The following is a 27,506-nucleotide window of genomic DNA, read 5'->3' on the forward strand; positions in this document are numbered from 1 at the left end:
AGCTATTATAAATGAAGTTAACCAAGTTTGCTATGCTTTTTGTAAGTTTGGCCTTATTTCTCATTATGTAATGATCTTAAAAGCTCCATTTCATTAAGCTGTAGCCACTAATGCTTTCCACTGAATTTATCTTTAACCTAAAGTAAAAATGTAATATTTTAAGGTTATTTAAAAACTAATGTCAATTATAGAACATAAGGAGTCAAATGGAAGAAAATACCCAAACTTCCAAATTGCTATGTAAATATCGCAATTTAATTAGATTGCACTTCAGATTTATGTATGTCATATGATTCATATAAAAAAATGAAATTGAGATTTTTTTAATATTGCAATCAAATAACTTTTATATCAATAAATGCCTCACAATTCTTGGGAAATGACATATTTCCCTTTCTAGATTTTTTTTTTCCCCTGGAAAAGAGGATTATGGATAATTTTGTTGTTTTCTTTTTCTGTGACGGGCCATCACTTGCTTTAGAAGAAAAAGAAGTTTATAGGTAATTAATTGACTTTGAAGGCAAATGGTAATTTTGGTGTCAGTGTTGTTGCCAGGTTAGAGACCTGCTAACTCTCCTGTTAACTCAGTAAAATTTTACTGGTGAGCAGCAAGTGTTAGAACTTTGGAGATGACACCTAGGATGATACAGTAGTTATAAACGTCTTTCCTTTGCCAATACCATGTATTTTTATAAGTCTGATAGATCATAACGCATTTTTTTGGTCAAAAATCTTGGTGTTAAATCAGTAAGCTAAACCCAATATTTGCTTTAGGCCAATTCTGCTTTGTTCTGGGAATACGTCTTTTATTTTAATTTAGTAAGAAAGTGTAGTTTTCTTTTTTTTGTTTGTTTTTTTTTTTTTTAAACATACATTTTAAAATATTTTTTTTTTTCAACGTTTATTTATTTTTGGGACAGAGAGAGACAGAGCATGAACGGGGGAGGGGCAGAGAGAGAGGGAGACACAGAATCGGAAACAGGCTCCAGGCTCTGAGCCATCAGCCCAGAGCCTGACGCGGGGCTCGAACTCACGGACCGCGAGATCGTGACCTGGCTGAAGTCGGACGCTTAACCGACTGCGCCACCCAGGCGCCCCTAAACATACATTTTAATGGCAATTTACAAGTCCAGATATTTGCTCATTCTAAATTTTTTTTTTTAACATTTGTTTTTGAGAGACAGAGCACAAGTGGGGTAGGGGCAGAGAGAGAATGAGACACAGAATCTGAAGCAGGCTCCAGGCTCCGAGCTGTCAGCACAGAGCCCGACGCAGGGCTTGAACTCACGGACCGTGAGATCATGACCTGAGCCAAAGTCGGCTGCTTAACCGACCGAGCCACCCAGGTGCCCCTAGTTTTCTTTTTAGAAGCATCTCATACCTATATCTTAGAGGATTTTTATAGGTATATATACATATATATTTGGTTTATATATAAAAAGGCTTATAGCCTATTTATAATATTTGCTTCAGAATTTATGATTCTGAAACTTAATTCAGAATTCCCTTAATTTGACCACATTATTTTCATTTATTTTTGGTAAGGACTATATTTTCATAAGTTTTAAGTGATCATTAAGAGGCTTAAAGCAAATTATGATTACTGATGTCAGCTGATAGCCCCAAAAATGCAAAATAGTGAACATCTCTGGTTGAAGGTGAGCTTTAAATTTCTGACTTGTAAGGGGCACCTGGGTGGCTCAGTCAGTTAAGCATCCGACTTCGGCTCGGGTCATGATCTCATGGCTCCTGAGTTCAAGCCCCGTGTCAGGCTTGGTGGTGACAGCTCAGAGCCTGGAGCCTATTGCAGATTTTGTGTCTCCCTGTGTCTCTGCCCCTCCCCTGCTCATGCTCTGTCTCTCTCCTTCAAAAAAAAAGTAAACATTAAAAAAAATTAAATTTCTGTCTTCTAAAATTTTTATAATGGAATCACTATGATGATAGGCTCCTATAAATTACAGGAATTCAACTGGACTTACTCATCAGGAAACAAAAAGAACAAGAAAGAGGAAACAACAGTTTAAAAAGTGTAAGACACCTGATACTCCATTAATGCATTTGGACCACTAGAGTGTATATGACAGGGGAAAACCTGAATCTGCATTTCCCCTCAGTCAGTGTCATGCCCCTTGTGTTTCTGGTTCTGAAATATTCTTGGTCAAGCCAGTTGTTTCATATAGTGATTATCCTGAGGAAAGGCAAGTTCAAAAGTGGAGGAAAAATTGACTGACTCACTGAGGGATGACAAAGTACTGGATAGGTGATTTGGGAGTCTGTCAAAGGTAATTTTCATTAGATGTGATTTTTGTCTCGGGTGTCACTCATACTCAAAATATGACTCCGTTCTACTTGGGTGCCTGGAATTTAAACTCGTGCCTTTGGTCTGACTTTTTAATGAATAAAATAATAACAAAATGGTCTTCTCTTTCATGAAAGTAAAAATTTTTATATCGTTCTTTGCTTATTTCAGGCTGATTTGGAGCAATACAAAAAAGCATTAACTGATGCAGGATGCAACCTTAATCCCTTACAATATATCAAACAGTGGAAGTAAGTTTTATTTTCTTCTTATATAAAAGAGTACAGTGGAAGTCCCAAGAAGATAAGAATGTTACTAAGAAAATTGAACAGTGCCTTAGTATTTTTTTTTTAATTTGGTGACATAAATATTTCCCTATCTGGCCCTCTCTATCCACAGCTTAAAATTACAAAAAATGGTGATGCCTTTCTTCCCTAGAGAAGTTGATGTTGTCTTCGCTGATTAGATACGAGTGACAAAGACTGAAATGTTTTGGGTCAGCCATCTCAAAAACATCAGAAGAAAATTTTAATTTCACTAGTAGAGAAATGCAGATTAACATAGCACACAGATACAGTAAAGTGCTGTGCTAAGGATACAGAAAATTAATTGGTGCATTTATATTCTGCTATTAAAAAATATAAATTGTCACCATTTTGCCAGATGGTATAAAAATTTTTTTTTAAAAATCTTTGTGGGGTGCCTAGGTGACTCAGTCGGTTGAGTGCCGACTTTGGCTCAGGTCATCCATCGTCTCACAGTTCATGAGTTCGAGTGCCATGTCGGGCTCTGTGCTTATAGCTTTGAGCCTGGAGCCTGCTTCGGATCCTGTATCTCCCTCTCTCACTGCCCCTCCCCCTCTCATGCTGTGTCTCTCTCTCTCTCAAAAATAAAATAAAAACATAAAAAAAATTTTTTTTTAAATCTTTGCATACTGCTACGGTTTCATTCCAAAGAAGTAATTGGAATTGTAAAATCTTAGAAGCAACCAATCTCAATGTTCAACAGTAAGCATTTCTATAAGATAGAATACAATTGAAAATTAAAATTCATGTCGTATAAGACTAATGACACTGGAAAATGTGTATATGATAGTGAAAAAATAGTTTACAACAAGTGATTTATCTCTTTGTGTCTAGAGACTCTTCTAGACTTTGGAAATATAATAGTGACCATGTGGAAGGCTCCTTCAGTCATTGAATTTACATTTGAGTGGAGGGGAAATGAATCAACAAATAAGCAAACAAATGAACAGAATACTGTTAAATGATACTAAGTGGTATAAAGAAAATAACACCGAGTGATAAGATCTTAACTTGGGGGTAAAAGTTAAATTTGTTGAGAAGATCAGGGAACGTGTCTGAGTAGGTGATATTTGAGCCAAAACTTAGATGACAGTTTTTACATTATGATCTCTATTATCCATCCATCTATTTTTTGTGTGTATTTGTATATATGAACATAAATCTATATACATACAATTGCATACCTTGACATATATTAAAATGTTAACAGTGGATAACTCCAGGTGGTAGAATTTCTTCCCTTTCATGTGCTTATCTTTATCTTCCAAATTTTTTACAACAAACCTTACTGTCAAAATAATTCTTTCTTTATTTTTTTTTTTTTAACGTTTATTTATTTTTGAGACAGAGAGAGACAGAGCATGAACAGGGGAGGGTCAGAGAGAGAGGGAGACACAGAATCTGAAACAGGCTCCAGGCTCTGAGCTGTCAGCACAGAGCCCAACACGGGGCTCGAACTCACGGACCGTGAGATCATGACCTGAACCAAAATCGGACGCTTAACTGACCAAGCCACCCAGGTGCCCCTCAAAATATTTCTTAAAATGGGGTGCCTGGGTGGCTCAGTTGATTAAGCATCCAAATATTGATTTCGACTCTGGTCATGATTTCACAGTTTTGAATTAAAGCCCCATGTTAGGCTCTGTGCTAATAGCATAAAGCCTCCTTGGGGTTCGTTCTCTCTCTCTCTCTCTCTCTCTCTCTCTCTCTCTGTCTCTCTATCTCTCCCACAGTTAATAAATACACTTAAAAATATTTCTTTTTTTTTTAATATTTCTTAAAATGATTGTTTTAAGACTATAAGATTGAATATGCTTTCCAAGCTCAACAGTATGCCAAGTTGTTAACAGTGGTTATCTCTGAGTTGAGTTTGAGTGCTTTTTCAAATTTTTTTTTTATGATTTCATTTATTTTTTTAATTATTTATTATGAGTAAACGAGTGGGGGAGGAGCAGAGAGAGGGGGAGAGAGAAGCCCAAGCAGGCTCCATGCTGTCAGCACACAGAGCCTGATGCAGGGCTTAATCCCACGAACAGTGAGATCATGACCTGAGCTGAAATCAGGAGTCAGGCACTTAACCAACTGAGCCACTGAGGCACCCCTAATAATTTATTTTTAAGTAATCTTCTACACCCAACATGAAGTTCAAAGTTACAACCCAGAAATCAAGAGCCATGCACACTGACAGAGCTAGTCAGGAGCCTCATTTTTTTTTTTTTTTTTTTTAAGTCATCTCTACCCTCAACATGGGTCTCGAACTCATGACTCCAAAGTCAAGAGTTATATGCTCTACTGACTGAGCCAGCCAGGTGCTCCTGCTTTTTCAAATTTCTTTTTATTTCACTATGTTCTTGTAATAAGAAGAAAATATACAATAGACCTCTGTTTAAAAAGAGAAACTGAAAACTGCTTTTTCCAATTTTTATAATATATACCTTTACACATTGGCTTTGTGGCATATGTCATTGTTCTTTACATTATGATTTGTGGAGAACTCCTTAATCAAACATTTATTGTTGGAAGAGGAAAGCCAGTCTTGGACATCATTTTATATGGTTATAAAATACATAATTCCTAGCATTTTTCTTTATAATTATAAAGAGTAATACAAGTTTTTTGAAGAAAATTGTATAAAACTCTGTTAGAAAGGAAGTAAAAATTTACTTGTAATATCATCATCCAAAGTCTATAGCTAAACACTGTATATCTTTTTATATGTACATTACATGTATTTTTTAAAATTTGGAAATTATTAGTGTAGATACAGTTTTGTATTCTAGTTTTCCATTAACTCATTTTAGCAGTCCATTTTCTTAAATAATTATAGTGTTTCTTGGAGCACCTGGGTGGCTCATTCGGTTGAATGTCCAGCTTTGGCTCAGGTCATGATCTCACGGCTGGTGAGCTCGAGCCACACGCCGGGCTTTGCACTGGTGGAGCCTGCTTGGGATTCTCTGTCTTCCTTTGTCTCTGCTCCAACCCCACTTTCCCACCCTCCCTCCCCGCCCCTCAAAAAGAAACATTTTTAAAAAGTTTTTTTTTAAAGTGTTTCTTAAATTTTCTTCAGTGGTACTATTTAGTGTGTGAATATTGTTTAGCCATAAAAATGTGCCATGATTTATTGAATCCTTCCATATTGTTTAGATATAGTTCATTCTAGTGAAAAATAAGTATTTGTTGAAGGCAGAAATTCTAGTCTACTTCTGAAAACATTTGATTCACATCCTCCTTCCTGAACAAGGTTGTGATTTTTGTGTTTGGGATTTCTCTAATGGTATTTTCAGTGAGTTCTGTCCCAGTTGAAGTAGAGTGTTTTTAACATTTCAATTATCACATCTTAGTGATTTCCATTCCGTTTTTTACTCTCATATGGTTTTCTCGTATTTATGTAAACTTTTTTTTCTTTTACAAAAACAATTGAAATAGTTAGAAACCATTATAGAAGAGTATTGAGTCACATAAAAGTGTTTATGGTATGCTGTTACGATGTTACAGAACAGTTTTACAGTATATTAATTTTGTTTTTAAAGTATGTATGTTATATATATGTGTGTCCAGGGATTAGAGGGATATACACAAAAATCATGATTGTGAGCCTCAAAGTGTTAGGGTTCTTTTGGGAGCATTTTGTGTCCTCAATTCTCTATGGTAAACATACTCCCAGAAGGAAAATATTTTTAAAAGCACATCTAAGTGCCATCTTTTTGCCAGACTTCAGAAATTGTATAGTTTAGTTAAAGAGAATTCTGGACACTTAGAAAGATTTGAAAATAAATGACTACATGCAATTAGGTATAAAAGTGTGTGTTGTAGAAAATAACTCTTAAAAGGAAAAATCATTGGGTGGTAGAATAGTTTAATGAAAAAATTGGTTTTGGGGCACCTGGATGGCTCAGTTGGTTAACCGTCCGACTTCGGCTTAGGTCATGATCTCATAGTTTGTGGGTTCAAGCCCTGCATCATACTCTGTGCTGACAGCTCAGAGCTTGGAGCCTACTTCAGATTCTGTGTCTCCCTCTGTCTCTCTGCCCCTTCCTGGCTCGTGCTCTCTGTTTCTCTTTCAAAAATAAATAATCATTAAAAAAAAGTTTTTTTTAATAAAAGAAAAAAGTAGTTTTGAGCAGAGTCTTAAAAGGAAATGCATAATTTCTGTTGGAGAAGAAGGCAGTCCGTTTATCCCCCTCAAAGGACAGCATGAACAAAGGCATATGTCTGGGAATGAGGGAGTATGGAATGTGGGGACTGATAAAGAGACTAAACTTAAGGCAGCAAGTCTGTTTCATGTTAATGACCAGATATAATAAAAGGAAAAAGTCTTGATGTTTGGGAAATGAATGCATTTGTATTTTTTAAAGAATTTCAAGGGCGCCTGGGTGGCTCATTCAGTTGAACATCCAACTTCAGCTTGGGTCATGATCTTGCAGTTCGTGGGTTTGAGCCCTGCATTGGGCTCTGTGTTGGTAGACCAGAGCGTGCTTGGGATTCCCTACCTCTCTCTCCCTCTCTTCCTCTCTCTCCCTCTCTCTCCCCCTCTCCGCTCTCCACCCTGCTTGTGCTTTCTCTCTCTCAAAATACATAAACTGCAAAACAAAACAAAACAAAACAAAATCTCAGTGTTTCAGTACTAATTGTACTGTACTTGGACAACATTTTACATGATTACAAATCATATAGTCAACATTTATATAATTGTTTCAGTGCTCATTATACTGAAACATTGTATTATATTCGTTGAAAGATGATTCTCTTTTCAGAAATGTCTGCATAGTAAAAGTCAGTGGAGTTTTTAATACTGTGATGCTGAATGTTTGCTCTGATAATCAGTTTTTCAATATAGCTTTTTTTATTTCATAGGGCTTTTGCCAAGATGGCCTCAGCTCCTGCCAGCTATGGTAACACTACTACTAAGCCAATGGGGTAAGTATTTTTAATAATTCTGATGGAATAAGTCTGGTACTCCAGACCATAATTAGACTCTCAAGCCCTAAAAGCACACTGACACTTTGGGGCACCTGAGTGGCTCATTCAGTAAGCACCCAAGTCCTGGTTCGGCTCAGGTCATGATCTCACAGTTTGGGAGTTTGAACCCTACATCGGGCTCTGCACTGATAGCATGGAGCATGCTTGGGATTTCTCTCTCCCTCTTTTTCTGCCCTTCCTCAGCTTGCTGTCTCTCTCTCAAAAAATAAACATAAAAAAAATAATAATTAAAAACATAATGTTTTTCAAAATAAACATTTTTTAAAATAAAATGTAAGTTAATATATTTTACATGGTATGAGCTATTGGCTTCTTTTGCTTCCTTGTTCTTAAAACATTACATTTTTTTATTTTCAGAAGTTATATGAAGGTTAAAGCTACTTTTATATCACTGTTGATAAGTAATACAGATTTGGAGCTAGGCACTCAAGACAGCTTCAAGAGAGATGTAGGCATACTATTAAATGACAGGGAGGAAATCATTTAATAGTAGGAGGAGGTCTAAGTCTAGGTCTGACTCCTGACTCCACAGAATCCTATAGTGTGCACGATTTTCAAAGTAACTGAACAAGGTAATTCTAACTACTCTTTTTCATGCCATACTTGTTTCAAATTCTTTAAGTTTTAGAATAAAAGTGTACAATCCAGAGGAAAACAGTTTTATTCTGGCTTTACCTCAAGCTTCCAGTTTTAATGGAACCGTTTGCAAAAAGCAAAAACACTCAGCTAGGCAAGTGTTTTAAATGCTTGACAGAATGAATCCAGCTAGCCTCACCTTCATACAGTGCTGTGTAAGTTAGCAGTGCCTCGAGTTACCTGGTACCAGGGAATTGCCTCTGAACTCTTCATTCCAGCAAAGATTACTTTCTCTTGTTTCTGTTAAAGCATTTCCACCTTGTCCATCCTTTGATTTCACAGAGGAGTAAAGGCAAGATAGGGAAAAGGAAATTTATTTGGAAATTACTCTCATGTATTTAGTAGACTTTCCAGTTCCATATCTTAAAATCTTAACTGAATATTAAAAGCCTAAAGATTTCTTGTGGATTTTGTAGTTGAGGATTTTAATACAATGTGTTGTAAGAAAATCTTGATGATTTGAAGGCTATCCCTAGCCTTCTGATATCATAATACAGGAATACCATTCTGTCCCACACAACATCCCTTGATCCCAAATGAGAGATTGACTGAGCCACAAATATATGCCCAATATGGCAGGTCATTTGTTGATGTTACTTTTGTTGTTAAATACTCAAACATTTCTTCAGAATTGAGGTAAAATTCACCAGGTATGTTATGCTTCACATTTTTATGTGATAGAGGTTATGTATTGTGGGGAGATTGTATAAACACAGGACTGGATCTAGCTGCTGTGATGTAGAGAATATAGTAACTTTTTGACTTACTTGTAATACTTACACCCATATATATTTTCAATATGTTGATGTGTTTTGAATTCCTAAAACAAGTTATCCTGATTTACTATCATTAATTTTATTGTTTTAATAGTAAGGCAATCAGGAAAGCAGGGAGTTCTCTCCAAATTATAATTTGCCTAAAACCTATAGACATAGCTCAAAGGTATTGGGGGTTCAGTTCCAGACCACTGCAATAAAGCAAATAATACAATAAAACAACTCAAAATTAATTTTTTGGTTTCCTGTGCATGTTAATTACATTTGTACTGTGCTATAGTCTATTAAGGGTATAATAGCATTTTGTCTTTAAAAAATGTACATATCTTAATTTAAAAATAGTTATTGCTGGGGTGCCTGGGTCACTCAGTCGATTGAGCATCCAGCTCTTGATTTGGGTTCAGGTAATGTATCACCGTTCATGGGATCAAACCCTGCTTCAGGCTCAATGCTGATAGTGTGGAGCCTGCTTGGGATTCTCTCTCCTGTCTTTCTGCCCTCACCCACCCTCTCTCCTCCCCGTGTGCATGCGCCCTCTCCCTAAATAAATAAATAAACATTTTTTTAAATGAGGCTTTTTAATAGTTTGTTGCTAAAAAATGATAACCATCATCTGAACTTTCAGTAATCTTTTTGTTGGTGGAGAGTCTTGCCATGATATTGATGGTTGCTGACTGCTCAGGATGGTGGTTCGTGAAGGTTGGGGTGGCTGCGTCCTGTTAAAATAAGACAATGGTGAGGTTTATTGCATCAATGGACTGTTCCTCTACAAACGATTTCTCTGTAACCACGCATGCAGCTTGATCGCATTTACTTGTAGTAGAACTTCTTTCAATATGGAGTCAGTCCCTCAAACCCTGGAACTGTTTTGTCAACAAAATTTATGGAATATTCTAAATCCTTTGTTGTCATTTCAGCAGTCTTCACCAGGAGTAGATTCATTCCCAAGAAACTACTTTCTTTGCCCTTCTACAAGCAACAACTCCTCATTCACTAAAGTTGTATCATGAGATTACAGCAATTCAGTCCTATCCTCAGGCTCTTCTAATTCTAGTTCTCTGTATCCACCACATCTGCAGTTACTTCCTCCCTTGAAGTCCTGAACCCCTTAAAGTCACCTATGAGGGTTTTAGTCAACTTATTCCAAACTTTTTTTTCATGATGATAGTTTGACCTCTTACCATGAATTGTGAATGTTCTTACTGGCATCTAGGATGGTAAATCCTTTGTAGAAGAGTTTCAGTTTAGTTTGCCCAGATCCATCAGAGCAATCACTATCTGTAACAGTTACATAGCCTTACAAAATGTATTTCTTTAGTCAGAAGGCTTGAAAGTCAGGATTATTCCTTGATCCATGGGCTGCAGAATGGATAAGTTTTTAGCAGGCATGAAAACAACATTAACTTCAGCGTACATCTCCATCAGAGCTCTTGAGTAACCAGGTGTGTTGGCAGTGGGCAGTAATATTTGAAAAGGTGTCTTTTTTTCTGAGCAGTAGGTTTCAGCACTGGGCTTAAAATATTCAGTAAATCATGCTAACAGATGTGCTATCATCCAGGCTTTGTTCTATTTCTAGAACACAGCAAAAGAGATGTAACATAATTCTTAAGGGATATTTCTTAGGGATTTTCAGAATGGTAAATTAGCATTGGCTTCAATTTAAAGTCCTCAGCTGCAATAGCCCTTAATAAGAGTCCTTGAAGTTTTGAAGCCAACTGAAGCCAAGTCTTGACTTCTTCTAGCTATGTAAGTGCTGGATGGCATCTTCTTCCAGTAGAAGTTTCTTTGTCTGTATTGAAAAACTGTTTAGTGTAGCCACCTTCATTCATTACCTTAGCTATATCTGGATAACTTGCTGCAACTCCTCCATCAGCTCTTGTGTCACCCTGCACTTACCTTACAGAGATGGCATCCTTCCTTTTTTTTTTTATTTTTTAATTTTTTTTAAATATGAAATTTATTGTCAGATTGGTTTCCATACAACACCCAGTGCTCCTCCCAACAGGTGCCCTCCTCAATGCCCATCACCCACCCTCCCCCCCCCCCCGACCCCCCACCCATCAACCCTCAGTTTGTTCTCAGTTTTTAACAGTCTCTTATGTTTTGGCTCCCTCCCTCTCTAACCTTTTTTTTTTTTTTTCCTTCCCCTCCCCCATGGCCTTCTGTTAAGTTTCTCAGTGGCTTCCTTCCTTAAACCTTATGAGCCAACCTCTGCCAGCTTCAGATTTTTCTTTTGTAGCTTCCTCACCTCTCTCAGCCTTCGTAGAATTGGAGAGAGTTAGGGCCTTGCTCTGGATTAAGCTTTAGCTGAAGGGAATTTTGTGGCTGGCTTGATCTATCCATAGTACTCTAACTTTTTCCTTATCAGCATTAAGTCTGTTTCACTTTATTTGTGAGCTCACTAGAGTAGCACTTTTAATTTCCTTCAAGAACTTTTTCTTTGCATTCACAACTTGGCTAACTGGCACAAGAGGCTTAGCTTTCAGCCTGTCTCAGCTTTTGACATGCCTTCTTCCTCACTAAACTTAATTATTTCTAACTTTTGATTTAAAGTGAGAGACATGTGCTCTTTTTCATGCGCCTCAGAGGTGGTAGGTAGACTGCTTTAGGATTAAGCTGAACATCTCTTTCTCAGCTACTGGCTTCCAGAAACTCATTGACGTGGACAGCAGACAGAATTTTTACCTTTTATGGAGGCATATGGCCACAGAAATTGCTGCTGATACTCTGGGTGAAGAAGGATTATGTAGTCTGAATCAGTGGTGGCAATGACAAACAAGGATTCCCAGTGAAGCAGAGTGTTTTGACCCATGGCTGTGTCTGCCTTCTGAGTAAGGGTCATTTCCGCTACAGACTGAGGAGGGCTGGGGAAAGAAAATGCAAATCTGTTCAAGGTTGCATTGTGGGTGTCAGTCTTAGTGTCCTCAACTTGTTCTCATTGTGAAAAAAAAAAAGGAGGGGAAGGATATTCCTGGACTCATTGATAATACTGTGCCTCATCACCTGGGACCCAAAAGAGCTAGCAGAATCCACAGACTTCTCAGTCTCTCTAAAGAAGATGATATCCACAAGTATGCTGTGAGAAAGTCCCTAAACAGAGAAGGTAAGAAACCAGGAACCAAAGCGCTCAGTATTCAGCAATCTTGTTATTCCACATGTCCTCCAACACAGATGTCGGCATATTGCTCTGAAGAAACAGCATACTAAGAAAAAAGAAGGAAGAGGCTGCAGAAAATGCTCAGCTTTTGGCCAAGAGAATAAAGGAGGCCAAAAAAACTGCCAGGAACAGATTGCCAAGAGACAGAAGCTGTCCTCTCTGAGAACCTCTATCTCTTAGTCTGAGTCCAATCAAAAGGAGATTTTCTAAGAATAACAAAGAAGATCAGACATCAAAAAATAAATAAATAAAAGTGAGAGACATGTAACTCTTCCTTTCGCCTGAACACATACAGGCCATTATAGGGCTATTAATTGGCCTAATTTCAATATTGTTGTATCTTAGGGAATAGGGAGGCACCAGGAGAGGGTGAGAGAGTGGGAAACAGGCAGTTGATGGAGCATTCAAAACACACCATTATATTTATCAGTTAAGTTTGCTAGCTTACATGAGCAAGGATTGTGGCACCCCGAAATAATTGCAATAGGAACAGCAAGGATCACTGATCACAGGTCACCAAAGCCAATACGCTAATAATGAAAAGGTTTGGAATACCGTGACACAGGGACATGAAGTAAGCAAATGCTAATGGAAAAATGTTTAATTTGAGGGGCACCTGGGTGGGTCAGTTGGTCCAACTTTTGATTTTGGCTCAGGTCATGATCTCACAGTTCATAAGACGGAGCCCTGTGTTGTGCTCTATACTAACAGTACAGAGCCTGCTTGGGATTCTCGCTCTCCATCTCTCCATCCTTCTACACCTGCCCCCCACTCATGTTCATTCTCTCTCTCTCTCTCTCTCTCTCTCTCTCAAAATAAATAAACTTTAAAAAATAAAATAAGATGCTTAATTTGAGGGCAGATTTTATTTTTACATTTTATTAATAATTATTGATAGACAATTTTATTACTGTTTTATTGTTAGATAAAATTGCAGCCAGGGTATCTGGAAGCAAAAATTCTCGGGTCACTGTTTAGTGAGAATAAAAGTGGTAGGTACAGTGAGCCTCAGCAGGTCATGTGTAATAGGCAAATGATTTATCTGTAACAAATTGGAAAGATAATTTATACTTAGGGTAATCCTCTTCTTTTGTCCCTAGTCTCTTATCACGAGTCATGAATACTGGGTCACAGTTTGTGATGGAAGGAGTGAAGAACCTGGTATTGAAACAGCAAGTGAGTATACTTGTTAGAAAACATTCTGGTAATTTTTGAACATAAATGTTGACAGGTTGATTGCTTAGCTAGAATACCTTCTAGATATATTCAAGTTATAAATATTTGGAATAAAGTAAAATCAAGGGGCCTCTTTCTGGCATATTTAAAAATACGATATTTTCACACGTGTAGTTCAGGGCTCTGTTATTTTAGGCTTTTTTTTTTTTTTAATTCATTTGGACTTTATTGACACTTTGATTTTCCTTTAACTACTGTCAGGTTTGTAAAAGTACATTGATTGGAAAAATGAACTTACCCTACTTAGAATAATAAACTGTTACCTAATGCATATAAGTTTTAACATATATTAAGAGAATAAGCAAATGAACTTAAAGGTCTAAGGTCTGTGTAAGTTAGAATAAAATATTTTAAGTAGAATGTATGTTTTGGGGTAATGAAACTACCCCAAAAGTAGTATAGCCTGATTTTACGCTTCATTTTGGAATAAAAGTTTTGTACAGAAAACATTTTTTAGTGACTTTTGTTTTTCTTTTTTTCTGCTAATCTAATATATAAGTATTCTGCTTCAGAAAGTCATCATTAATTTTGTTTGTTTCCAAATAGGATTTGTTTTTTACTTTACAGTATGGAAATTTTCAAATAAACATTAGTATAGGAATCTTCCCTGAACTCTTCACCAAGCTTCAGTATGCAACATCCTGTCATTCTTGTTTCATTAGTCCTATTATATTTTTTTCTTTTACTTATTTTTACTGAGATAGTTGAAGGAAAGGCTAAAACATAATATTTCACACATAAATATTTCAATTTATAATGAGAAAGATTTTAAAGCCCAAATTTTTAAGAGAGTTGATTATCAGTTATTCAGATGTGAATAGTCAGTGTTTACTTGTTTTCAGAAAAAGATTGATCTTTTCTTTCTCTGGGCTTTCTTCATACTTTCATCTTCCTTACAGTATTTACATGGAGTATTTTGTATTGATGTTATTTTTTACTCTGCCCCCCCCCCCAGTTTTATTGAGATATAATTGACATAGAATGTTTTACTTCTTGATAAGGATCTTGATAAGATCCTTGAGAGCAAGGAATTTTTTTTACCAATCTTTGAATTTTCCATAGCACTTTATATAAAGTATTCAGTTCTTTATTTGAGTGATGTTTAATTATAAGAACCATGTAGTATAAGTAAAGAACAGTGAAAAAAACTAATATGCTTTATTTAATTAAAGGGCTCTTGACTTTCCAAACTTAAGATACATTCCAGATTGCATTATTTCCTAATTATTTAGGAACACTTTTTAGCTTCATTATCCCTCTTAGGAATTCTTTTCATTCCCTCACAGTCTACCTCTCTCCTGGTAAAGAGCCACTAGTAAGTACTTAATCCACTCTTTTACTGGTTTACATTACTTCCCTGAGTCTGTTCATCTTTCTTCTGCAGAAGGTGAAAAGGTGGAAAGGGGCGCCTGGGTGGCTCAGTCAGTTAAGCGTCCAGCTTCAGCTCAGGTCATGATCTCACAGTTCGTGGGTTCAGGCTCCACGTCAGGCTCCGTGCTGACAGCTCAGAGCCTGGAGCCTGCTTCAGATTCTGTGTCTCCCTCTGTCTCCGCCCCTGCTATGCTCATACTCTGTCTCTGTCTCTCAATAATAAATAAAAGTTAAAAAAAAAAAAAAATACAAAATAGGAAGTTGGGCACATTAGACATTAATGTATTGTACTTTACAGTTTAACCTAGCACTTGTTGAAGAGAAAATTACTCACGACACTTGGGAAAGAACAGGAAGACAGACATTCAGGGGGGTCACTGTGAAAGGAATTGGGACCACCACAGTAAGGTTTTGTACCTGGGGGGAAAGATTGGGCTCAATTCCAAATACATCAAGGGAAAGTGGGAATTTATAGCCAAGGACCAGGGTAGGAATCAGTGGATGTAAAATTACTAAAAGGAAACATCAGGGATGGAAGAGGATTCTGGCTAAACCACCCTAACAGGATTCTTGCTGAAGGCAGGCCAATGAGATCAGACATCATCTGGGAGATGAGAGGATGAGGAACCTAACCAGATAAGAAGGGTAATCAGGTATAGAAAATGAGAGATTCTTGCTAAACTAACTTAGCAGGATGCTTTATAAAGTGGGCTGTGCAAATATGGACACAGAAGTTCAGAAGTCAAGTCCTCATTGAAAGAGAGCTCAGAGGAGCCTGAGTAAAGTTTTGTCAAGAGAATCTCTGTCACACCACCAATAATGATAGTTATTTAGCATTAACTATGGACAAGATGATTTTGTTATGTGAGACAAAAAGGGAACCACCAGTTCCTAAGATAATGTCTGCCTTTCGGTAGATAGAGTGGGTATTGTGTAGCCACGTGTAGTTAAATTTATGTTTAAGGAGAATTACATATTTTTCTTAATGGGTTACTCTTACAAGGAAATTGCAATAGTGGAATAGCTCATAGTATGGAGAAATTACAGACTTTAATTTTTGGAATGTTCTTATTTACTTTCTGAGCTTATTATTCACATAAATGTCCACTAGTGATGCTTGTAATAGGTGTCTAAACTGATCTAGTTAAAGTTTTATTGTACTAACACAATAAACTAACACAAGTTTGTTTAAAGTTCATAAAGTATAAAACTATCATCTGTAACCTCAAATCCCTTTGCTTTTCTTAACATTGCAAGTAACAAACAGCTTTGAAATAGGCAGTTTCTCACTTGCAGAAGTAAATTTTGGAATGATTGGTAGTTATCTCTATCTGTAGGATATTTCTGCCGCTACTACTAGAAGAACCATGCATTTTTTTAAAAGTGTAAGTTAATGAGACATTTAGGCTCAACATAGAGGAAATAAATGTGATTTTTTTTTGTTGTGGGAGGATGGTTCATTTTATATTTTGAAGTAGAAAGAAAAGTCATACTAAAAAACATTTAGGGGTGTCTGGGTGGCTCATTTGGTTAAGTGTCCAACTCTTGGTCTAAGCTCAGATCTTGATCTCAAAAGTTGTGAGCCTAAGCCCCACGATGGGCTCCACACTAGGTGTGGAACCTACTTTAAAAAAAAAAAAAAATAGCACTTGCATGGCTCAGTTGGTTAAGTTCACATTACTCTTGATTTTAGCTCAGGTCATGATCTCACAGTTCATGAGTTCGAGTTCCACGCTGGGCTCTGTGCTGACAGTGCAGAGCTTGCTTGGGATTTTCTCTCTCCCTCTCTCTGCACTTCCCCTGTGCTCTCTCGCTCACTTTCTCTCTCAAAATAAATAAACATTTTTAAAAATAAGAAAAAAACAGTCTAATACAATCGTTTGTTATTGTTTCAAAAAAAAAAAAAAGAGTATTCTGATGGATATATACTTAATATTTAAATGTTAATTTTTTTCTGAGTATTTGTCTCTGATTACTTCTATCTGATAAATTCCTATAGTTGAATTATGGAATCAAAAGGGTGAACATTTCTAATTGTTCTTAATAAATAATACCAAGTTGCCCTCCAGAAAAGGTATACCGACTAACATTGACTTACAGTGCTAGTTTCTCTACATCCTTCCCAGACCTTGGTGCATACATGTATGTGTGTATATGTGTGCAGTCTTTGTCAGTTGAATAATTAAAAAAGAGTCTATTGTTCTAGAAATGTTTAAACTAATAGAAATCCATTTTAAAAGTTACATTGCCCTAATGTTCTAAAATTTAGCAGTACTGCAATGGGAGATCTGGGGCAGTTTGGGAACTACGAGGAAAGAGATGACCAGAGAAGAGACTGCTAGAGATGAATTCTGCCACTTTCATACTTGTAAAGTTTTGAGTACTTTATGACTCTTAAAATCTCTATTATTTTACATTTTTTAATCTGAGTAAATGTTTTAAGTTATAAATAAAAAGAATACGATGTCTCATGTGCAGTTTTCTATGTTGCCTTTAAGAGCTTTTTATACTTCGTTTCTTGGGTAACATAAGTTTTCTGCATCACAAGTATCAGCTATCACATAAAACCATTTGAATGATATTCACAGATTTGGAATTTATTTGTGTGAGGATAATTGTACAAGAATGTGATGAATAATATAGCACAAAGTTGCATAATTTAGAAGTTTTCTATTTCACTTTGGATTGTTTGCTAAAATAATCACTCTTTTAAAATGAATTAACAAATAAATTGCAAGCAGTGGAAACCAGTAGGTTAAAAAAAGTTAAAAGGTGTATCATCTAACTCCAGTGTGTGGCCCTTAAGTTTGTGATTTGAATGAGAAAACTCAACAATAAATGTTTGAAATAGGGAAATTTTAACATTAACTGGATATTACTGTATTAAAAAATTATTATTTTAGTTGTGCTAGTAGTGTTATAGTTTTTTATGAGTTCTTATATTTTGAAAATATATACTGAAATATTGATGACTGAAATGATTTTTTTATTGAGGACTTATTTTAAAACAACCTAGGAAAGTGGGGAATAGGTGAGAGTAGACAGGATTCAACTCATTGTTGAAATTGAGTGATAGAGGACTGGATGTGTTTTATTGGGTCCATGTGATCTTATTTTCTTGATTTCATTGCCATTAGCATACTGTGATTATGGAAAAAAACACCCCTTTATATTTTATTATTTCCTCATCTGTAAGATGTTGATGTGGATATTGGATTCATCCATAGATCCCTTTCTGGTATAAAATTTTAAAATTTTGGAAATAGATGATCCATCTTATACCCCCTCCCTTTTCCTATCTTTCCTTCACTGACAACTTTCCATCCCTATATCGTTGATAATTCCTCATTTCCAATGTGTTTCTGGTATCCACCCATTTCATCTTATTAGTTACGTGGCTAACATAGTCTTCAAGATAAGCATTCTTGGGGCACCTGGGTGGCTTAGTCAGTTAAGTGTATGACTCTTGGTCTCACCTTAGGTCTTGATCCCAGGGTCATGATTTCAAGCCCTGTGTTGGGCTCGTGTTGGGCGTGAAGCTTACTTGGCGGGGGGGGGGGGGGGGGGGGGGGGGGGCAGCATTCAAGGAAGTCCACAAACTGGTTTTCATTCACCAGGGTTTTGATAATCAAGACAGGAGCAATTCTTGTCACAATCTCAATGCTGACTTCAGCATCAGAATATCATCCCAAGCCCAAGGCTGTAAAGGGAAAATTAAAAATAGTCACTATAGACCAGCTGGCAGTATAGAGTACAGTGGCTAATTCTAGGAGAACTAAAGGGAAAAAAAAATTTTTAACTGTTTTCGGTGTAAAGCTGTATTACTTTGCTTAGATTGTTTTTTAACTTCTGTGCACATTCTATTTCAGTTTGTTTTTAAGCAATTACATCATCAGAGATAAGATTAACATTGTTTTTGTTCAGCCTTTTCCAGTGACTAAAATCATAGAACATAACTATGGTCATTAAACCAGTAAGGGTTTTTAGAATCCTTTTTTTTTTAATTTATTTTTTATTTTTTTCTCCAAATAAAATTTCTAGTTCATGTATCTAAATTTGAGGATTTTAGAAATAGTGATCCTTAATGTAGGATATTCATGTTTATGAGACTTATCTCTCAAATCTATGTCTATAGTAAAGCTTGCTGCTAATAAAGATTTAATGCTAACCCACACGATAATGTTTTACATTTTATTTCTAAAACAGTTCCCCAAAACACTGAAAAATGTTTGGGAATTTTTTGTTTGCTTTTGTTTGTTTGTTTTTACTGTTTATTTTGAGACAAAGAGAGCATGAGGCGGGGAGGGGCAGAGAGCGAGGGAGACACAGAATCGGAAGCAGGCTCCAGGCTCTGAGCTGTCAGCACAAGAGCCTGATGTGGGGCTCGAACTCAGGAGCTGTGAGATCATGACCTGAGCTGAAGTTGGACGCTTAACTGACTAAGCCACACAGGTTCCCCTATGCTTGGGAATTTTTTAAACAGTTAATGAGTTTTTTATTTGATTATATTTCATTTATATCTTTTATTGAGCTACAGAAATTTTTTGTGTTTCTAAAGATGAGTAAGGTAACATTTGTTGAAGAAAGAAAATTGTATGGTTTCCTTCTGATGTTTATTCTTTTCTGTAAGCTGCCACAGGTCAGTTTGTTTTCAGTCAGTAAAAGTTGGTTAGTCTTGTATATAAATTATTAGTAATATAAAATTGATTTTTTAAATGATTAACTCAATTCAAGCCTTCACTTAGGCAAACAACAAAACCTAGATATCGCATAGTTGGTGACAAAGAACTCAGAAGTTGTACTGTTTCTTATGCCTTTCCTTTATCATTCTCTGCACTTGAAGTTTTCCTCAATCACTGACAGTATGTGAATATCCTATGGTGCAGCAGTGGTAAATGATTCTTTGGGTGTTATGTGGTTGTAAAGACCAGACAAAAACAAAGAACTGTCCCTGGGCTCATGAACTTCTAAAGTATTCTGCTAGAAAGAAATTTTTCTTACGTTATTTAATGACCTGTTGACTGGCAGGTTTGTAGGTATTGCAGAGCTATAAAATACAAACCAAAATTTAGTTGTACCTTTTAGAAAAATCTCATTTTTATACTGCAAGAGGATTTATCATGAGATACTGATAGAAATACTCAAAAATTTCCAAGTATTTTCAAAAATATAGTAGTATGACTCTTATGACTTTAGTCATTACATAACATCTTTCCTGAATTTGTCTCCATTGTACAGATCTAGTAATGCAATTCAGGGAGCTCAGTGGAGAGTTGTATGCAAGTTAAGAAGTTGGTATAAAATTAATTTAGTAAAATCTTATAATTTTAATGTATTCTTGCTCCAGGTGTTTTTAAAAAATTATTCCCTCCTGTTATTTTGCAAAGCACTTTTTTTTTTTTTTTAATGTCTATTTTGAGAAAAAGCATGAGTGGGGGAAGGGGCAGAGAGAGAGGGAGACAGAGGATCCAACGTGGGCTCTGTGCTGACAACAGAGAGCTAGATGTGGGGCTCAAACTCATGTACCATGAGATCATGACCTGAGCCAAAGTAAACCGCTCAACCAGTTGAGCCACCCAGATGCTCCTAAGTTACTCTGTTGAAAGAAACTCTTACTATCTGCAGAAAAGAAATGGGGGGAAAATGGGATTCTTATTTTATCAGAAGATTGCAATTACTAGTATTAAAAAACAAACATCCAACAAAGTGAAAAGCCCAAACATGTGTTTGTACTGAAACCTGGTTACACTTTCACATTAGAAGGACCTTTTGATTTAGAATTATATATATATTTTTTTTTCTGGAAACTTCAGTAGTGCCAAGGATATTTACATCTATGACACCATTCACTGAATTCTTAATTTTAGAATGTGTTTAATCAAAAAGTGAGCATAGTTAAATGTGAAATGGTTTGGTTGTTTTGTTAATAGAGAACAATTTTGATTATTTTTCTAATATTTAACAAAATATTTATGTTTTCTACAGAATCTACCTGTTACTCGTATTTTAGACAATCTCATGGAGATGAAGTCAAATCCTGTGAGTAGCGTATAATATTGTACTTGTAAATTCGTGAATGTATCAAACTCAGTTTATGAAAGATAATAAAATCTGAGTTCATTGTGCACTTAATCACAGCAGACTACATGAGGGAAAGAAAGAGTCCATGTTCTCCAAGAGCCTGTTTTTAGTCATTATCACAGGTAATGAGAATTGGTTTTCTCAGCTGCTGTAACTATTCTGGCCAGCTCTCATCCAAATTAAATGTAGATTATATTCTTCATGTATAATTAAATGTAGATAAAATATATCCTAAGGAGCAAGTTTCTGTAAATGACAACTAGTGAGCATCAATTGATGTAGTATAAAGAGTACCTGAGCAATTTAACTTTATAAAATTAAATTAGGAGAGAAGTGAAATTTTTAAGTGCATGTGTTTAGATAGCACTAAATTCTTTTGGGCTGAAAAGTAAATTGAGAGAGATAAATTGTTGGATAGATAGACCGATAAATACTCTTAGCATTTACTGGGTTTCCAAGCTAAAAGAATGTGAAAATCATCACAATCTGTTTCATAAAACAGCCCATCCTGTTTCTATGGCAGCTAGAATGCGGTTGTCACAAGAGTCTAGAATCAAGAAAGGCAGCATCAAAACCCTAGTTTGGATTGATCTGGATCTCTGTATAGACTTGGCAGCAAGGCTTAGGATCCCGTGCTAAGAATGAGCAGAATCTTCAGATCAATGTGTCACTTTTTGTAATTGTTAAAACATGGTTATAATATCAAAGGGAATTAACAAAAACTTATTTAAAAATCTGCCCATGTGGAAACAAAGAGTGTAATAAGAACATCCCCAAAAGGGGTAACTACAATTATGAAAGTAATGAGAGAATAATCGTCTATAATGTTAAGATATAAGGGATTGGATTCTTCCATCTAGGAGTTGATACAGAGAAAATGGTATACAATGTAGTACAATAGACTTTGTTAAAACATCCTAGAATATATGAAGAAATAGCAATTCTTGAAATGCCTGAAAGCCTGAAAGAAGTATATACTTAAAACTAGTTATCTTAGAGAACAGTAATTCATAATAAGCTATAAATATGTGAGAGATACTATCCCACACACTAAAGATTAAAAATACGAATACATGCAGAATTTTAGGCAGATGCCAAATCTATAAGGGGTTAAGGAAGTTAAGTTTAAGATATTTTGTTGCATGACCCTAATCTTGAAGTTGAGATGATAAATAATGATGATAATAAAGATAATAGCTAATATTGCACCCTTTTTATGTGTCAGGAACCATTCAAAACATTTTTCACATTTCATTGAATTCTTAATAGAACCTTCTAAGAAAATACTATTATTTTCATTTTATAGATGAAACTGGCACAATAAAATTAATTAACTTGCCCAAGGACACAAAGTTAATAAATGGCAGAGCTAAGCAGGCCACATTTTTCACCACTATGATATATTGATTAGGGCAAAGAAACATGCCTTTTATGGAATCACAGAGCTTTAGAGTTTAAGGAAACATTAGAAGTAATTTGAACAATTAGAAGTAATTAGTAATTTGAACAATTAAAGGAGAGGAAACCTTTAGAGATGTTAAGTGACTTATCCCAAGTCACACCATTTTTAATAGCAGAATTGGAACCAAAAGCCCACTATTCCTGTATTTCTGCTTGCTACTCATTCTCATATACACATGCTTTCCACAATATTCTGTCATAGATACATGGATGGCTAAATTTGGGGTCTTATTCTAATGTTCCTCTAGGTTGTGTAAGTTCCTTTATTAGTTCTTTTGACTTTCACTGTATAACTGAAGGCACATTATTACAGACACATTTTGTAATTAGAAAAAGATTTTTTTTCTGCTTTGAACGCATTTGTTCATCCATCTGCTAGATGAGACAGCTGCCTGTACTTTCTCTTCTCCTTTTCCTGTTCCCAGATAGACAACTTGATTGGGAGCATTGAAGATAGTTTAGCAAAATACCAAAGAGATTAGCAAAGTGTGCTGTGTTAGACTTAGCTAGTAGTAATCTTGAATGTATCTTATCTCAAAGGCTTGAATATAACCTAATTCTAGATGAATTCTTTTTTTTTTCTTCAAGGTTTTATTTAAATTCAAGTTAGTTAATACAGTGTAGTATTGGTTTCAGGAGTAGAATTTAGTGATTCATCACTTACATATAACATCCAGTGCTCATCACAAGTGCCCTTCTTTTTTTTTACTTAAAAAAAATTTTTTTTTAATGTTTATTTCTTTTTGAGGGACAGAGACAGTGTGAGCAGGGGAGGGGCAGAGAGAGGGAGGCACAGAATCTGAAGCAGGCTCCAGGCTCTGAGCTGTTAGCACAGAGCCTGAGGCAGGGCCTGAACTCTCGAACCATGAGATCATGACTTGAGCCAAAGTCAGACACTTAACTGAGCCACTCAGGAACCCCCACAAGTGCCCTTCTTAATGCCCATCTCCCATTCAGCCTATCCCCCCGCCCACCTCCCCCCCCCCCCCCCCCCCCCCCCCCCCCCCCCCCCCCCCCCACCATCAACCCTCAGTTTGTTCTCCATAGTTAAGAGTCTCTTATGGTTTGCCTCCCTCTCTGGTTTTATATTATTTAATTTTTCCTTCCCTTCCCCTGTGTTCATCTGTTTTGTTTCTTACATTCCACATATAAGTAGAGTCATATGGTAGATGCATTCTAATCACTAAGTGTTCTCCTTTGATTGTTTTGACTGGATAAATTGAAAGAAGGGATTAAGACAGTATCACATAGTTTTCGTCTTGTAAATCTGGCTGGCGTGGCTTTCTGGAGCTAAGTGTTAAAGAATTCTGATGCAACTTTTGAGTTCACTGGAAGTTCTGTAATTGGTTAAACCCTGTCTACCACTGAGTACAGGAATAGGTGGTGGCAATACATGCAGAGCTTATCACTGATCAGGTTGGGGTAGGGCCATCCACAATCCAGAAAAGAACAAATTCCTCTGGCTGACTGTGCTATGGAAGGAGAGAGAGGCAGAGATTAGGAAGTGATTACAGTGGCACCTGGGTAGCTCAGTCATTTGAGCATTCCACCCCTGCTTTCAGCTCAGATCATCATCCTGGGGTCGTGGGATCAAGCACCACACTGGGCTCAGCACTGAGTATGCAGCCTTCTTACGATTTTCTCTCTCTCTCTCTCTCTCTCTCTCTCTCTCTCTCTCTCTCTCTCTCCCTCTCCCCCTCTCCCTCTCCCTCCCCCTCCTTCCCTCCCTCCCTCCCTCTCTCCCTCCGTCTCCCTCCCTCCCTCTGCTCATTTCCCAGGCTCTCTCACTTTGTCTCTAAAATAAAATTTGAAAAAAGGAAATGATTGTGTTACAAGCAGTAAAACAATACTTCTCAGCTCCTTTAATATCAAGAAGCTAGTTTCTCCACAGTCCTTTATCCACAACTTCTGAAATCTACAAAGTTCTGAAAATTGGAAAGATGTTGTATAACTCACTCGGTGGCAAAACCTAATTCTAATTCAAGTTGAGGCTTGAATTTATCCTACTTTATGTTAGTATTCATATACTTAGCTATAGAATATTAATGTGGTAGATGATGGGGTGGTACCCACTGGGAATGTTACATACACAGTTTATGCATTATATTAGCTATCTAAAACTTTTTAAATTCAAAATTCCAGAATACATCTAACTTTAAATGTTTCAAATAAGATTATGAACCTGTTTTGGCTTGTCTGTATATTCAGTAAAATCAGGGCTAAATAATAAAACTCTAAAATAGAAAACAAGACAAAATAATTACTTGGTTTATAAAATGGTAAATTTTCAAGAAATGGTATAGTAGTATAGTATAGTAGTTAGAAGCTTGGGAATTGAAGCTAGACTTCCTGGGTTCAGAGTCTGGAGTTCCCTTACTTACTAGTCGTATGATCTTAGGAAAGTTCTATAATTTCTCTGTACCCCATGTTGCCCATCTGAAAAAAAAGAGAGAAGAGTAACTACCTCACAGATGTTGTGGGGTTTAAGTGAGTAATTTCATCTAAAGCACTTAGGATAATGTTGGGGCACCTGGGTGGCTCAGTTGGTTAAGCGTCCGTCTGACTTTGGCTCAGGTCATGATCTCATGGCTCACAGATTCGAGCCTCATATCGGGCTTTGTGCTGACAGCTTGGAGCCTGGAGCCTACTTTGGATTCTGTGTCTCCCTCTCTCTCTCTCTCTCTGCCCCTCCAACCCCCCTCAAAAATAAAAATAAACATTTAAAAAATAATAAAGCATTTAAGATAATGTTTAACATGTAGTAAGTGTTCATTTGGTGGTGGTGACACACATTTAATTAATCTACCATATTAAAAGCTTAAAGAAATAAAATACTCAAAGCCAAACCGTAACTCTAAAGAGAAATCAAGTTCTGTTTGCTTTTTTTAATAGGAAACTGATGACTATAGATATTTTGACCCCAAAATGCTACGGGGCAATGACAGGTAAGTAGCTCTTGACTTGTGTAATTTGTTTATAGGTTTCCCCACCCCACCCCACCGAGAATGGAAAAATTGATTTTTTGTTACAAATCAACAATTGCTTATTAAATATTCAAACTATATAGAAAACTGGTAAGTGAACAGTATGTATAATCTCATTACCTAGAGATAATCATTGCTAATTGTACTTAACATTTTGGTTCTTTTCCTTTCAAGTATATACACTCACACACCAAAAAAATACATTATATTTTAGTTGTTTCGGCTTTTCTTAATGACGAGATGGCAGTATTACAAAGTGTGCGGGAAGGGGAATACGAATAATATGTTTTTAAATGAATATTCTTACTGAACCGAAGCAAAAGTGGGAACTTTATGTTGAATACCCAGTTGTTGGATTTTTTTGTTTTGTTTTTTATATGGTCCATAAAATCCAGGCCCTATGGATTGTTATAAATATTTTATGGCAATGAAATACTCCACAAGTAATTTCTCTTATTTTGTAACAAATATGGTATGGAAAGTACTTGTTTACTTCATTATGGATATTATTTTTCAAGGTTTAATTCATGCTAGTTTGAAAAATAGCCTACAAGACATAGAGAAAGAATAGAATTAGGAGAAGAAAAAACCTTCTTAGAATGATCTTTAGCACCAAAATTTGGGTGAAACTGGTTTCTTGCCTACATCTTATGTTTGGGATCTTTAGAACTATGTTTCTGCTCTATCCCAAGCTTTTGCATCTTTGTAAGATAGAATTGATCATCTAATCACTAGATAGATGATGATTAGATTGTTTTGGTAACTTAAAAGGTTCTTTCCAGAAATATTACCAGAGTTGCAAAAGCAGCAGCTAATAACACTGGCAAAAGAATTTAACAAAATAAATTATCAGAGAGAGAGAGAATGAGAAGTGACAGCTAATAGGTATGGGGCTTCTTTTGGAGGTGATAAAAATGTTCTGAAATTAGACAATGGCGAAGATTGTACAATTCTGTAAATAGACTAAAAACCACTGATTTGTACACTTTGAAACAGTAGATTTACAACTCTTTTCCTATCTTGATACTCTCCAGTTCACAGCTTACATTTTAGTCTTCCTTGTATTTGCATATGGCTAACAGGTAGATATGTTTTGCTTCTTAAAAAATTACTGAGAAATGCCTTAATTCTCCCTGTAGTTTATGCATAATAATGAGTATTAGCATTGATAAGACAGAGGAATTCAGTTTCATTTTTAATAGATTCAGCCTTCTAAGCTATTCTGTCACAATTAATCTTGGTTATTAATAACTAGTAATACTTTGCTATTTAGGTCTCACCTCCTTATTCCATCCATGTCTACTCTCAGAGGAACTTAAAACACTCCAGAAGGAAGTTAAACACTGATGAGGTGTTTCAATCAGGTGGACTTCTGGCCCTTTTTATGGAATATTCAGACAGGCCATAGAAATGAGGAAAAGATGATAGAGCTGTGGAATCAGCCTTTAAATAATTAAGGAAGGGATAATAGCTCTCTCCTCTTGGTTGACATTTTCAAAAATCTAAGCTCTCTTTGTATAGCCTGTTTTAGCACTGAAAACAAATATATATCTGACTCACAAAAGCTTTGAAAAATACCTTTATTATAAGATATCTTGGCACCAAATAAGTTTTTTTAAAACATAAATACAGAAATGGTGGTTAATATATATAATGATATATAGTGGTATACATAAATACAAAGAAATGAGCTACAGCAAAATGGAAATACCTCCTCCCATCTCCCCTCTAAATTGTTATCCTTCCCCCACATGTGTTGACATAGTTTTTTCACAAATGTAGATACTGACAAACTATGAAATTATGTTGAGTATGGTAAAATTTTATGTAATTTACCACTAAAATAGGTACTTCATCAACTTACCTTATACCCAGATTTTATTCCTTTTGAGAGCTGCTGCTCAGTGTTGCCTTCTCCCTCTCAGTTTTCTCCTAGAATTTTTTTTTTAAGTTTATTTATTTTGAGATGGAGAGAATCCCAAGTGGGCTGTGCACTGACAGTGGGAATCCCGATGTGAGGCTCAAACTGACGAACCATGGGATCATGACCTGAACCAAAACCAAGAGTCGGTCACTTTACCGACTGAGGCTCCCAGGTGCCCCTAGAATTTTATTGTAAAGCTAACAGATTGCCCTACTCCCTTTTAGATACTGACACATACACTTCTTCTAGCATATCCTTCTGCATTCATTTTAAAGTTAACAGATTGCCCTACTCCC

At 36.2% G+C, this 27,506-nt stretch overlaps 1 protein-coding gene and 1 long non-coding RNA gene across 3 annotated transcripts in view; one reads left to right on the plus strand and one right to left on the minus strand.

Annotated features, from left to right (window-relative positions):
* The window catches only part of SCFD1 (sec1 family domain containing 1), a 114,616-nt gene that overhangs the window by 71,744 nt on the left and 15,366 nt on the right, over positions 1–27,506 (plus strand). The window contains exons 17-21 of one of the 2 annotated variants that reach the window (XM_045450596.1): positions 2,471–2,550; positions 7,459–7,521; positions 13,254–13,329; positions 20,746–20,799; positions 25,195–25,247. In XM_045450596.1, coding sequence (XP_045306552.1) covers positions 2,471–2,550; positions 7,459–7,521; positions 13,254–13,329; positions 20,746–20,799; positions 25,195–25,247 — 326 coding nt within the window. The remainder of the gene's footprint in view (positions 1–2,470; positions 2,551–7,458; positions 7,522–13,253; positions 13,330–20,745; positions 20,800–25,194; positions 25,248–27,506) is intronic. The other variant, XM_045450597.1, reaches the window with a different exon arrangement.
* LOC123583504 lies at positions 9,481–27,264 on the minus strand. Its single transcript, XR_006704913.1, has 4 exons — positions 27,151–27,264; positions 24,684–24,738; positions 11,682–11,860; positions 9,481–9,712 (listed from the first exon to the last, which is right to left on the minus strand). It is a non-coding gene; the product is annotated as an uncharacterized LOC123583504 (long non-coding RNA).

The sequence above is a fragment of the Leopardus geoffroyi genome, chromosome B3, assembly GCF_018350155.1.
Source record: "Leopardus geoffroyi isolate Oge1 chromosome B3, O.geoffroyi_Oge1_pat1.0, whole genome shotgun sequence".
Taxonomy (NCBI): Eukaryota; Metazoa; Chordata; class Mammalia; order Carnivora; family Felidae; genus Leopardus; species Leopardus geoffroyi.